General features: G+C 45.2%; 1 protein-coding gene across 12 annotated transcripts in view; it reads right to left on the reverse strand.

The window, feature by feature from the left end:
* The window catches only part of DNAH10 (dynein axonemal heavy chain 10), a 154,053-nt gene that overhangs the window by 120,351 nt on the left and 19,787 nt on the right, over positions 1 to 13,915 (reverse strand). For all 12 annotated transcript variants that reach the window (XR_014827217.1, XM_084995972.1, XM_021072226.2 and 9 more), the window contains 5 exons: positions 11,607 to 11,764; positions 10,314 to 10,544; positions 7,411 to 7,601; positions 4,996 to 5,194; positions 1,036 to 1,230 (listed from right to left, as the gene is read on the reverse strand). Coding sequence is in view for 11 of the 12 variants with exons in the window: in XM_084995972.1 (XP_084852098.1) it covers positions 1,036 to 1,230; positions 4,996 to 5,194; positions 7,411 to 7,601; positions 10,314 to 10,544; positions 11,607 to 11,764 (974 nt within the window). In the remaining variant the exon portion in view is untranslated. The remainder of the gene's footprint in view (positions 1 to 1,035; positions 1,231 to 4,995; positions 5,195 to 7,410; positions 7,602 to 10,313; positions 10,545 to 11,606; positions 11,765 to 13,915) is intronic.

The following is a 13,915-nucleotide window of genomic DNA, read 5'->3' on the forward strand; positions in this document are numbered from 1 at the left end:
AACATCTCTGGAGTGCTGGGACACAGGTTCAATCCCTGGGCCAGCACAGTGGGTTAAGGATCTGACATTGTTGCAGCTGTGGCATAGGTGGCAACTACGGCTCACACCATCTGCTCCCTGGCCAGGGAGCTCCATATGCTGCGGGGCCACCAAAAGAGGGAAGAAGAAAAAAAAAAAACACTTAAAATAGAAGCTGAGGATAAATTGGACACAATTTAAATGGAGCTGTTTATATAACCCAAGTAGAGCTGAGGTTGCCATATAAAAGATGCTCTGGGGTTATCACAACACTTACTTAAAATGGGGGTGTTACTGATAGTGCTTCCCATGCAGGCTGAAAAAGTGAGCATGATGGGCCATCCTACGCACACAGTGTGCAGTGAAATCATATTCTTGTCAACCAGCACTGCCTTCCTCATATCTCAGCTACAACCTCAAATATCATCTCCCTACCTCCTGTCACTCCCTAGCCAAAATCAGCCTATGCTGGGGCCTGAAAAATGCTCTTCAGATATAATTCTGACTATATCACTCCCTTGGTACACAACCTTCCATGGCTCCCCACTGCTTACTAAATTAAATCCCATTCTCTCTGGCCGTCCTGCATCCCCTCCAATCACCAAACCACCTTTGTAGACATGCTCCTGTGTCTAGCTGGATTTAAACTTATTCCACTTGCAGAGTAGGAGACAAGGGAGGCTGAGGAACATTCACTTTTAACTAATGCTCTTCTGTACTTTTATTTGTGTACTTGTTTTCCGTTGCGGTCATGGCAGGCAGAAGTTCCCAGGTCGGGGGCCAAACCCGAGCCACAGCTATCACCAGAGCCACAGCAGTGACAATGCCAGATCCTTATCCTGCTGAGCCACAAGGGAACTGCTCCTCTGTATTTTTATTAAAAAGGCAGGTATCCCTTTTTATGGCTCAAAAAAAAAAAAAAAACCCTCTTAATCATAACTAAATAACCCAACAGATTTAACATGAGGGAAACATGGTGTCTTTGCCCAACAACAAATCGAAGGATGTGTTACTTGCCAGGACTTCAATCTTGAAGTCGTCCATGACATATTTCCAGTACTGGGAGCACTTGATGCTGAAAGGGTCAAAGGTCAGGTTCTCCATGGGGGTGACCAGGCTGTCCACCCTGCCCAGGACATCATCGATGCGCTTGGGATCCCCTGTCACTGCTTTCAGCTCCGGACCAAAGATGTTGTAGAATTCCTCTATAACCTGTGCAATAAGAAACACGAGGAGGTGGCCCCTTGGTTCTCTCGCGATGTCCGAATGAGACATCTGGCTTTGCCTGAGGGCAAGAGTCATGTCACACAGGTAACCTCCTCCCAGTCCAAGCCCTTTGGTACCATGCCCACCACACAAAGGACAAGATCCCAATGCCTGGACACGGCTTACCGCATTTGCAGGTTCAGGCCCACTGTACAAACGACAAATTCCAGGTGCCCTGACATAGCTTACCATGTTTGCACACTCAGGCTCCCACCTATTCCACCTCCTCCCACACGGCTCTCCCCCTGCCGCCCTGCAGCCACCCCCAGCCTCTTTGAATCCCAGGTTCCTTCCTGTCTCAAGGCCTTTGCACTTAAGAGTTTAAAATGCCTAGGTAGCTACTGCTCATTATTAAATATCCCTTCATCATGTCCAATGCTTTAGAACAGGTCAGGCCCCAGTGCTCACTTCCAGAGGCCCCTCTACTGTTCCTTCCGTCGCGCTCACCTCAGCTGTAGCAATGGATCTGTGTGACTGTCGTGTCCACTATCATTCTCTTCTATTAGACTGTAAGCTCCATGAGCCATAGACTCTATATCGAAGGGGCCAGCTTCATAGATGTGGGACTCAGGAGTCCAGGTTCCAGAGCACCAGGCTGGGCCTAAGGTTCTGCCTTTTTTTTTTTTTTCTCTTTTTAGGACCACACCTGTGTCATATGGACGTTCCCAGGCTTAAATCAGGGCTGCAGCCACAGCAACAACAGATCCAAGCCATATCTGCGACCGAAGACGAAGCATGTAGCAACACCAGATCCTTAACCCACTCAGTGAGGCCAGGGTTCAAACCCACATCTTCATGGATACTACTCTGATTCTTAACCTGCTGAGCCACAACAGGACCTCCCAAGGCTCTGCTCTTACCATCTTGAGATTCTTGATCATTTTATTTATGAATTTGTGTTTGGTGAAGGAAGTCTGGTGGGACAGTCATGCACACGTGTGAGCAGAGGAGGTGAGAGCTGGGTGTGTGCTGTTCACAATACATCTGCAGACACACAGTGTGAGGCCCTGCGAGCAGAGAGTACCGTGAACCCATGGTGCTCAGGAGGTCTAGGAGACTCAGAGTCAGTACAGGTAAGTGAGTTGCATCTACGATAAGCAAACGAGGACACCAACAGCTCAGAGAGGCCAGTCTCCCTTCAAAACAGAGCTTATTAGGAGTTCCTGCTGTGGCACAATGGGATCAGCAGCATCTCTGCAGTGGCAGGACGAAGGTTCAATCTCCAGCCCAGCACAGTGGGTTAAAGATCTGGCATTGCCACAGCTGCAGTGGGGGTGGAAACTGCAGCTCAGATTTGATTCCGGATATGGCCCGGGAACTCCAATTGCCATGGGGCAGCCAAAATAGGGAAAACAAACAAACAAACAAACAAAAACAGAGCTTGCTTCCAACGCAGAAAGAAAGCAAAGAAACATTCTAAGAAACACACCTGGCCAATGAACTCTGCCTGCCATATTGTTTCTCACTCTCATCCTTCCCTGTATCAGCCAACTGCTCACACTGAAAATGACAACGCAGAAGGAACAGTGGAGGTAGGAAAACACACAACTCCTTAACCTCTCAGCCTTCCTTCTCCACCAGGGAGCTGAGGCAGAGACCTCTGGCAGAAGGGGCGCCCATCCAGAGGTGAAATGAAACCACAGTTGTGTGCAGCGTTTCCACTGATCAGTAACAATGAAATACATCTGCACTTGAGAGTTCCAAAATACTAAGAATTCCCTGGTGGCCCAGCAGTGAAGGATATGGTGTTGTCACTGCTATGGCTCGAGTCACTTCTGCGGCATAGGTTGGATCCCTGGCCTGGGAACTTCCAAGTGCCATGGGCACGGCCAAAAAATAAAAAATAAAAATAGCTCCAAAATACAAACTGTGTCATTTCAGTGATTCCACACACCAGTTAATGCCCTTCTATTTGCATTTTAAGCCAACACTGCATAAGAAAAGATGAATGCTAAAATCCATGCTAATAATTTAAATGTATAATTTTCCTTTACTGTTTTTTTACTTTGCTGCTGTTATGATAAAGCCAAGCCAAGGCAAGAAATAGCTGAAGAAGTGGAAAGGCTTTATATTGCTATACTTTTCACAGCCTTTTTTTTCTTGCTTACTGAACAAGGAGTCCACATCTCTACTGGGCACTGTGGCCATACAGCCGGCCCTGGCCTTTGCTCACCATCATTTCTCTAGCAGGAAGCACAAGTGCCTGGCACGTTGTGAGTTCTTGATAAATAGAATGAATGAAAGGCTGGACCTTCATGAGACAAGGCCTGGCTAGTTCATCCGATCAGCCCCTAAGCTCTTTGTACATTCATTCACAAGGCGGGGGGCGTTGCAGGGGCGGGGGGGGGGGAGGGCGGTTCAGATCAAAGGGAAGCACTACCAGACAGAAGGGTAGTCACAGCAATGTCAGGGACAATGCAGCTTCAGGAGAAAGAAGAAGGTCTCAGATCACCTGTGAGGAATTCTGACATTTAATGGAAAGGTAGAGGAGGATGACTTTGCAAAAGACACCAAGAAAGAGTGGCCAGAGTCAAAAGAAAACCTCCAGTATGGAGGTTCCTCAAAAAACTAAAAACAGGGAGTTCCCGTCGTGGCACAGTGGTTAATGAATCCAACTAGGAACCATGAGGTTGTGGGTTCAATCCCTGGCCTTGCTTAGTGGGTTAAGGATCCAGCGTTGCTGTGAGCTGTGGTGTAGGTTGCAGACACGGCTCGGATCCCACTTGCTGTGGCTCTGGCGTAGGCCAGTGGCTATAGCTCCCCGATTAGACCCCTAGCCTGGGAACCTCCATATGCTGCAGGAGTGGCCCAAGAAATGGCAAAAAGACAAAAAAAAAAAAAAACAAAACTAAAAACAGAACTACCATATGATCTAGCAATCCCACTCCTGGGCATCTATCTGGAGGAAATTGTAATTCAAAATGATACATGCACCCCAATGTTCAGAACAGCACAATTTAAAATAGTCAAGACATGGAAGCAACCCAAGTGTCCATCCACAGATAAGTGGATAAAGAAGATGTGGTGTATATATACACAATGGAATATTACCAAGCCATAAAAAAGAATGATATGTTGCCATTTGCAACCACATGGATAGACTTAAGGGTATTATGCTAAGTGAAATAAGTCAGACAGAGAAAGACAAATACTGTATGATATCACTTATACGTGGAAACTAAAAACTGCAACATACTAGTGAATATAACAAAAAAGAAGCAGACTCACAGATACAGAGAATAAACTACTGGTTACCAGTGGTGGGGGGCAACCCAGGGGGTGGGGATTAGAGGTTCAAACTATTAGGTATAAAATAAGCTACAAGGATACATTGCACAACATGGGGGATACAGCCAATAGTTTGTAATAATTATAAACGGAGTATAATCTTTAAAAATTGTGAATCACCACACTGTATACCTGTAATCTATATGATGTACATCAACTACACTTCAATTTTTTTTAATTAAAAACAAAAGCAGGTGGAGAGGGAGGGATGTCACACAATTCAAGGGAAAGCGACCAAGGGCTGGTGTGCTCTGGTACTCTGTTTGCTCTTGCAGGTGTTTCTCCAGCCAGACCCTCTCTGATTCTCACCTGACATGGAGCCTGGAGACCCACCATCAAAAAGCCAAACTGCCTTCCACCATGCAAATCCCAGCTCTGACCACCTGCACATGCACTGATGAAAGCACACCCCAGACTCCCCACCTGCAAGACTTCGTAGAGGTCCTGGCAGATGGTGGCCATGTAATCTGTTCTCTCAAACAGTCGTTTTCGGTCAAACTCCCATCGAGCTTCTCTCCCCGAGGCCTCGATCTTGGCCCTAATGTCAAAATAGGCCTTTTTCCACATGTTGAGGGTGTTCCTGGCCTCCAAGGTCTTGTGTTGTGCGCTCGCTCGATTTTCTCTGGGAAGCAAAGAGATGCTGTGATGAGCAGGAGGGCAGAGCTGCAGTGGGTCTGAGTCACCACCCAAGAGAGGTGGGGGGCAGGTTTCTAAGGGGACAGTTCTTTTTTGCTTTTTTTGTTTGTTTTTCTTTTTAGGGCGGCACCTGCAGCACAGGTACGTTCCCAGGCTAGGGGTTGAATTGGAGCTGCCGCTGCTGGCTTACACCACAGCCTCGGCAATGCCAGATCTGAGCCGTGTCTTCGACCTACACCACAGCTCGCAGCAAGGCCAGATCCTTAACCCACTGAGCGAGGCCAGGGATGGAACCCACATCCTCATGGATACTAGTCAGGTTCATTTCTACTAGGCCACAACAGAAACTTCTAAAGGGACAATTCTAACCAAGGAGCAGAGCCTCTCTGATGTCACAGAAAGCTTCATCACAGAAAGTTTCTGGGGCCAGCTGCTGCTCTGCCAAAATCGGCAAGGGTGCAGGCAGGAATTCCAGACTGCGTGGCACAGGTTGACCTTCGCTGCAGCTGCTCCTACCCACCACAACATGCAAAGCTTGGGCCACCTGGGCAGCCTTCTGTCTGAGCTCGAAAGGGAGCAGGTAGTACTGAGTCCCAGGCCAGAAGTCAACAGTGGGGACTGCAACATAGGAGCAAAGTGAAAATACTGAGATTTGCGGACCTATTTCACTTATAGACATTCTTTTTTAAGAAAGTAGGAGTTCCCTGGTGGTTCAGCGGGTTAAGGATCTGGCATTGTCACTGCTGTGGCTCTGCTTACTGCTGAGGTATGTGTTCTATCCTTGACCTGGGAACTTCTGAATGCCATGGGCAGGGCCAAAAACAACAAAAAAAAGGAGTTCCCATCGTGGCTCAGCAGTAATAAACCCAACTAGTATCCATGAGGATGTGGGTTTGATCCCTGGCCTTGCTCAGTGGGTTAAGGATCCCGCATTGCCATGAGCTGTAGCACAGGTCACAAACAAGGCTCGGATCCCAAGTTGCTGTGGCTGTGGCTTAGGCAAGCATCTATAGCTCCAATTTGACCCCCTAGCCTGGGAACCTATATGTCACAGTTGCAGCCCTAAAAAAAAAAAAAAAGACAAGAAAAAAAAAAAGATCTTCAACATTTGATCCTCAGAGGATTTGCCACCTATGGGGTCTGGGCTCTGGGAGTGAGGTTCCCTCATACCACTGGCCTCAGTCTCTCCAAGAATAAATAAGGAAGACAGTCTTGATTAATCCACTCTGTGGAGTATTATTTGGCCATAAAAAGGAATAAAGCATTGAAACAAGCTACAACATGTGAGAACCTTGAAAGATGATGTTGAGTAAGAAGAGGAGCCAGTCATAAAAGACCACGTGCTGTGTGATTCTATTTGTATGAGAGCATAGACTAGGCAAACCCACAGAGACAGAGAGTAGATCAGAGGTTCCCCAGGGCTGGGGGTAGGGTTCGGAAGGGAGGAAGTGACCATTAAAGGATACAGGCTTTCTTTCTGGGATGAAGAAAATAGTCTAAAATCAATGATGGTGGAGTTTCCACTGTGGCACATGGGATTGGTGGCATCTCTGGAGCACTGGGACCCAGCATCGATCCCTGGCCCGGCACAGTGGATTAAGGATCCTACGTTGCTGCAGCTGTGGCATAGGTTGAAACTGCAGCTGGAATCTGATCCCTGACCTGGGAACTCCATATGCTGTGAGGCAGCCAAAAAAAGAAAAAAAAAATTTTAATTAAAAATAAATAAATATGGAGTTCCCATTGTGGCGCAGCAGTTAACGAACCCCGCCAGCATCCATGAGGACGCAGGTTCGACCCCTGGCCTCGCTTAGTGGGTTATGGATCCAGCGCTGCCATGGGCTGTGGTATGGGTCGCCAGCATGGCTTGGATCCCATGCTGCTGTGGCTGTGGCTGTGGCATAGGCCGGTGGCTACAGCTTTGTTTGACTGGACCCCTAGCCTGGGTGCCTCCATGTGCCGTGCAGGTGCGGCCCTAAAAAGACAAAAAGACTGAGAAAAAAAAAGGTAGTGAAAAGATATAACCTCAAAGGCATGCCTCTGCTGTCAAAAAAATAAAAACAAATAAATAAAATCAATGATGGCAAATATACTAAAAGCATTAAATTGTCCACTTTAAATGGGCGACTTGCATGGTGTGTGAACTACTTTCCCCAAGGCTCTTTAAGGTCTTAGGACAAACGTAGGGGCGTTCTTCTTTACTTGAACAGAGTCCGCAGATTCACCACTCTGCAGACTCTCTCCGCGATCTCCCAGGCGATGCGCTCCATGAGTGGGATCATCCTCTCGTCTTTGTTGTAGTGTCGGGAGATGATCCACACCATCCTCAGGGCGCTCATCATGGACGGGATGGTTTCCAAGACGACGTGGAAGTTAGACCCGTGTGTAATGTTCTAACCGAGAGACGTGGGCAAAAGAGAAAGGCAAGCAACCTTAGCCTTGGGGCAAACAGTGTGATAAAGCGAGAAGTGTGCAGGAAGTGTCCCTCTTCTTAATCAAAAAAAAAAAGGTCCTTAGGGTGAGAGAAAATGTGTAACAAACCAAAAAGTGTGAAATAGGTCTGTATGTGCTGACATGGAAAGACAGGTAAGATTTACAATTAAAGTAAATAAAGCAGGAGTTCCCATTGTGACTCAGCTAGTTAAGAACCCAATGTAGTGCCCACAGTGCCCATGAGGATGTGGGTTGAACCCCTGGCCTCGCTCAGTGGGTTAAGGATCTGCCGTTGCCATGAGCTGTGGTGTAGGTCGAAGATGGAGCTCAGATCCTGCATTGCTGTGGCTCTGGCGTAGGCTGGCAGCTGCAATTCCAATTTGACCCTTAGCCTGGGAACTTCCATATGCTGCAGGTGTGGCCATAAAAAGAAAAAATAAGTAAAAAATAAAAAATAAAGTAAATAGGAGTTCTCGTCATGGCGCAGTGGAAATGAATCCAACTAGGAACCATGAGATTTTGGGTTCAATCCCTGGCCTTGCTCAGGGGGTTAAGGATCCGGCATTGCCGTGAGCTGTGGTGTAGGTCCCAGAAGCCACTCAGATCTGGCATTGCTGTGGCTCTGGCGTAGGCCAGCAGCAATAGCTCCAATTTGACCCTAGCCTGGGACTCTCCATATGCCACGGGTGCAGCCCTAAAAAAAAAAAAAAGACAAAAGACAAAAAAATAAAAATAAAAATAAAGTACAGCAATTTGCAGATGTGTATGTGAAGTATGAGTGTGTGTATACATATTATTTATATATAATTATACTATATTTTGCGACAAGAATGCCACTGAATGAATTGAAGCTGGCATTCTAGAGGTGCACTTACCAGTGCCAGGATTTCCAGAGTTTGAGAAAATGGGTGTGGCAAGAAATGAGGTGTTTGCGACAGCACTCAGAACGTCTAAAAAATATACGTATTTTGGGAGTTCCCTAATGGTCTAGTGGTTAGGTTTCAGCACTTTCACCACTGTGGCCCCAGTTCAATCCATGGTCTACAGAGATTCCACATCAAGCCACTACATGCCATGGCCAAAATATATATATACTTATCTTAACGCCTATTAGAAAAATACATAACTGTATATCAAAGCTATGACTACGCAGGTTTTATAATTTAAGATGAGGCTAAATTACACACACATACACACAAATAGACATAAATACATTTAAAGTCAACGTAAACATGTTTCAAACACACAAAGGGATGGCAAAAAATCCAAAAATGATACGTGAGTGAAGGAAGCTTGGCTCTCACTGATCTTTGCAAGCCACTCATTTTGCAGAGACGATCAACAAATCCCAGAGGAGGAAACGGTGTTGTCACTAACATCAACTCAGTGGCAGATTCCACTTGGCCCTCAAGCCCTCAGACTGGATCGATTATTGTATCACTTATACAAGAACATATACATAAGTTCTGTGTGTACCATTGTACAATTGTTGTGCAGGTACAGTTACACTCGTACAGTCTGGACAGGTACCACTTGTACAATTGCTTTCCCTATGCAGCTGTTGATGTGCTAAGTGCTCTGCACGACTAAGTTCATTTGAACCTTCCAGCAACCATTTGAGGTAGGTTCTCTCATGATGCCAGTTTTCCAGAAAAGGAGACTGGCTCAGAAAAGTCGCCTATGCAGACATGGAGTGCTCGGGACCTGGGCCGATGCTTCCATGGTGCTTCACTTTGGAAAAAGAGTTAGGTGGTATCTCAGACAGTTAAACATAGACTTATCATATGAACCCAGAAATTCTACTCCTGGGTTCTTACCCAAATGAACTGAAAGCAGAGATCCAACAGATATCAATGCACCCATGATCACAGGTGCCTTCTTCACAACAGCCAAAAGGTGGAGACAACCCAAATGTCCATCAACAGATGAATGGATAAATGAAACATACAATGGAATATTACTGAGCCTTAAAAAGGAATGAGATTCTGACATATGCTACCACATGCATGAATCTTGAAAACATGATGTTGCGTGAAATAAATAAGACACAGAAGGACAAATATTGCAGTTCCCGTTGTGGCTGAGCAGGTTACAAATGTGACATGGTATCCATAAGGCAGGTTCAATCCCTGGCCTTGCTCAGTGGGTTATGGATCTGGCATTGCCACAAGCTGTGGTGAAGGTTGCAGATGTGGCTCAGATCCCATGTCACTGTGGAGTAGACCAGCAGCTGCAGCTCCAATTGGACCCTAGCCTGGGAACTTCCACACGCCATAAGTCGGCCCTAAAAAAAAAATGACAAATACTGTATGGTTTCACTCATATGAAAGAAACAAATTCATTGAGACAGAAAATAGAATAGAGGTTACCAGAGGGTGGGGGAAACCGGAGTTGTTGTTCAAGGGACAGAGAGTTTGTCAGGCATGGTGAAAAAATTTTGCATATAGACAGTGATGATGGGTACCCTGCACTGTGTATGTACTTCATGCTACCAAACTGTACTCTTTCAAGTGGTTAAAGTAATAAATACTATGTGATATATAGTTTACTACAATTTTTTACATGCTGAATAAACAAAAGGAAGTTAAATCCATGGGACATCTAGTTTACAGCGTTGACTTTCTTTCAACCAGCATGACTTTCTGCACCCAGCTGCAATGCACCCAGCATACCTTGAAATGACGTTCCACCGTAGAAAGAAACCGCACATTATCTGAAGCCTCCATGTGGAACTTGAATAATTCTGTTAAGACAGGCTGAAGGTTGGCCACAAGCATAGAATCTGATTCCCTGATCACATCCAAGACTTTTCTGACTACTGGAAGCTTTGTTTGTTCGTGGAGCGCACTTAGGGTGGCATTTCTTTCTCGCCAGAATTCAATTTCAGCCAGGGGACCATTACCCTGAGAGGTGACAGGAGCACACAAACAACATCATCATTAGCGGAGAGTGGACACTTGTGGTCATTCCTCCAAATTCTCCAGTTAGGGCCCAAACCATACAAGTACTTCAGGGTGTGGGCACCTGACCTAGGATGGTTCAGGATGAAACTCAGGACTCTAGTTGGGACTGCTAGACAAAGACATTTCATGTCTCTCTAACAAGGTGATACCAGGGTGTGGGGCCCAAAACCACTATGAGTTTTGGGCCCCACACCCTGAAGGAAAACAGCCTGTGACGGAAGACCCCCTCATAGAGGAGATGGGAACCAAGAGACATGCAGAGAAACACGGCTAAGTGCCAGAGTCCTGATTAAACCATACCTGAAACCAGATCTACCTCTGGAATTTTTGGTTACCTGAGCCAACAAATCCTCTTTCTTATTTCAGCCAGCTGAGTTGGGTTTTCTTTTTTTTTTTTTTTTCATTTTAAAATGTTTTATTTACCTTATTTCCACAGCAGCCCTATGAGGTGTTTCTCTCTGCCCAACATCTTACTGAAATGCAGCTCCTATTAGCCCATCTAATATACTTTTTTTTTTTTTCCCACTGTACAGCAAGGGGGTCAGGTTATCCTTACATATATACATTACAATTACATTTTTCCCCCACCCTTTATTCTGTTGCAACATGAGTATCTAGACATAGTTCTCAATGCTATTCAGCAGGATCTCCTTGTAAATCTATCCTAAATTGTGTCTGATAATCCCAAGCTCCCGATCCCTCCCACTCCCTCCCCCTCCCATTGAGTTGGGTTTTCTGATTGGTTTGTTTTTTATTTTCCAGTCCAAACATCCTAACTGATACACAGTATTATCTTTATCAATCCAGGGAGTAATGAAGTAGAACACAAACCTCAGAAAGCCTAGGCATGATATCTTGGGTAGGTTTACTTTGATATTTTTAAGGAGATCATGAAACAGAAAAAAGCTAGATCACACAGATCCCCAGACTCTCAGCTTTTTCTTGAGAAGGCAAGCATGAACTGGATGGACCAGGGGTCTTCAAAAGCACTGCCTGGGTTACCTGAGGTGTTTTTTTCATCTGGCCCTCAAGGGCTGCAGATATCTGATTCAACCAGTTTATCACACATTGCTCCAAAATTTCAACAGTTTCTGGGTCAGCTGCCAGGTCGGACACATCTCCCTCTATGCTGATGCTTGGCATTTCTAACTTGATCTCACCTAGTGGGATAAAAACAGGAAGTCAGCCACTGGCTTAAGAAAAATCATTATGGACTCTAGTGTTTCATCAGCTGGATCTTCTCTCCAGATATCAGTATATGGTCTAGTATATCTTTGTCCTAGTATGTCTGTATCTCATTCTCTTCCATCAGACTGTAACTAAAGCATTTAGATAATTAGATCAATGTTCCAGTGTTAAACTCAATCAAAATGATTTAGTTATTTAAGACACTCCTGAGTTTACAACTTAGTGACTTCAATTTAAAAACTGAAGGATTTCTCTGGTGGCCTAGTGGTTAAGGATCTGGTGTTGTCACTGCTGCGGCTCGAGCCACTGCAGTGGCGTGGGTTTGATCCCTGGCCCGGTGCAGCAGGTTAAAGGATCCAGTGTGGCCACAGCTGTAGTAAAGGTCACAGCTGCTGCTCAGATTCAATCCCTGGCCCAGGGATCTTCCCCATTCCAAGGGTGTGGCCATTAAAAAAATAGTGGAAAAAATTATCAACAGAATTTTTCAGACTGAAAACCTAGGTCTTCAGACTGAAAATATAGAGTGCTCAACAAACAGAATCTTGGAGTTCCTGTTGTGGTGTAAGGGAAACGAATCTGACTAGGAACCATGAGGTTGCAAGTTCGATCCCTGGCCTCACTCAGTGGGTTAAGGATCCAGCATTGCCATGAGCTGTGGTGTAGGTCATAGATGCAGCTCGGATCCTGGGTTGCTGTGGCTGTGGTTTAGGCTGGCAGCTGCAGCTCCGATTAGACCCCTAACCTGGGAACCCTCCATGTGCCGGGGGTGCAGCCTTAAAAAGAAAAAAGAAAAAAGAAAAAAAACCTGAATCTCATAGAGTAGGTAGCAAAATGAATGGAAAAAGAACCACACAAAGGTCCATTATCATAGCATTTTAAAACACTAAGGATAGGAGTTCGCTGGTGGCTCAGTGCATTAAGCATGTTCACTGGTGTGGCTCAGATTTGATCCCTGGCCTGGGAACTTTTGCATGCCAGGGATGCAGCAAAAAAAAACAAGCAAAACGAACAAACAAAAAAACCCTCTAGGGATACAGAGACAATCCTAAAAGTTTACAGAAAGGGAAGGGGGCAAAAAGATAGGAAGAGAGAAAGAAAAAAGAAAGAAGCAAGGAAGAAAGGAAAAAGGCAGGCAAACCTAAAAAGTATCCACTTTCTCATGAGAAACACTGGATGCTAGAAAATGATGAAAAAAACTATTCAAATTTCTATACTAAAATTATTTTAAATATAGACTTCTATACCTAGACAAACTATTCACTAACTGTGAAGACAGAATAAAGGCATTTTCAGACATGTAAGTTCTCATAAAATTACTTCCCACACACCTTTTCCAAAGAAGTTACTTAAGGATGTTCTCTCACACAATGAGGGAGCAAAATCCAACTAAGATTCTCAACCTAGGATCCAGGAAACATTGAATCTGGGGTGACAGCTATGTGTCATGCTGACAGAGCATCTAGCCCACTTTACAACAGCAAGCTAGAAGGATGTCTAATAAGAAAGAGGAGAGGCTTTTGCAAAAACAAAAACAAAGAAGGTTGCACAAGATGACTTTTTTTCTTTTTTTGCTTTTTAGGGGCACACCCAGGGTATATGGAGGTTCCCAGGCTAGGAGTTGAATCAGAGCTACAGCCACCAGCCTACACTACAGCCACAGCAACACAGGATTCAAGCCACATCTGTGACTTACACCACAGCTCAAGGGGAGGCAGAATATTAACTCAGGTATTCAGTGTAGGAACATGGGCTCGGATACATTCTTTTGATACAGATATTGATTAACATTTGTGGCTTAAGGGCTCTAGGCAGTAACACCTCCACAGGCCTTGTTTTATCATAGGAAATGCACATTCCCCACAGGCTTTGTCTACCATAGGAAATGCAAATCTCTAGCCCATTCCTCAACTGATACAAAAGGAATGAGAGGAATGGTGACTTAATCTAAGGAAAGAAAAGGACAAAGAAACCATAAAACGTTCATGGGACATTTCTTACCCTAGAACCCCTTTTGGACAAAGACTGATATGGGTAGTTTAGCACGGCCAGTGGGAGAAAACCACATCTTTCTGGACCCCACGTTGGTGCCCCTCCCCACTTTTAAGAGAAAAAAAATCTCTATA

This window comes from Sus scrofa, chromosome 14 (genome assembly GCF_054392235.1).
Source record: "Sus scrofa isolate SSC_HxYL_T2T_F1_AM1 chromosome 14, Sscrofa_HxYL_maternal_Yorkshire_Landrace_v2.0, whole genome shotgun sequence".
In the NCBI taxonomy this organism is placed as follows: Eukaryota; Metazoa; Chordata; class Mammalia; order Artiodactyla; family Suidae; genus Sus; species Sus scrofa.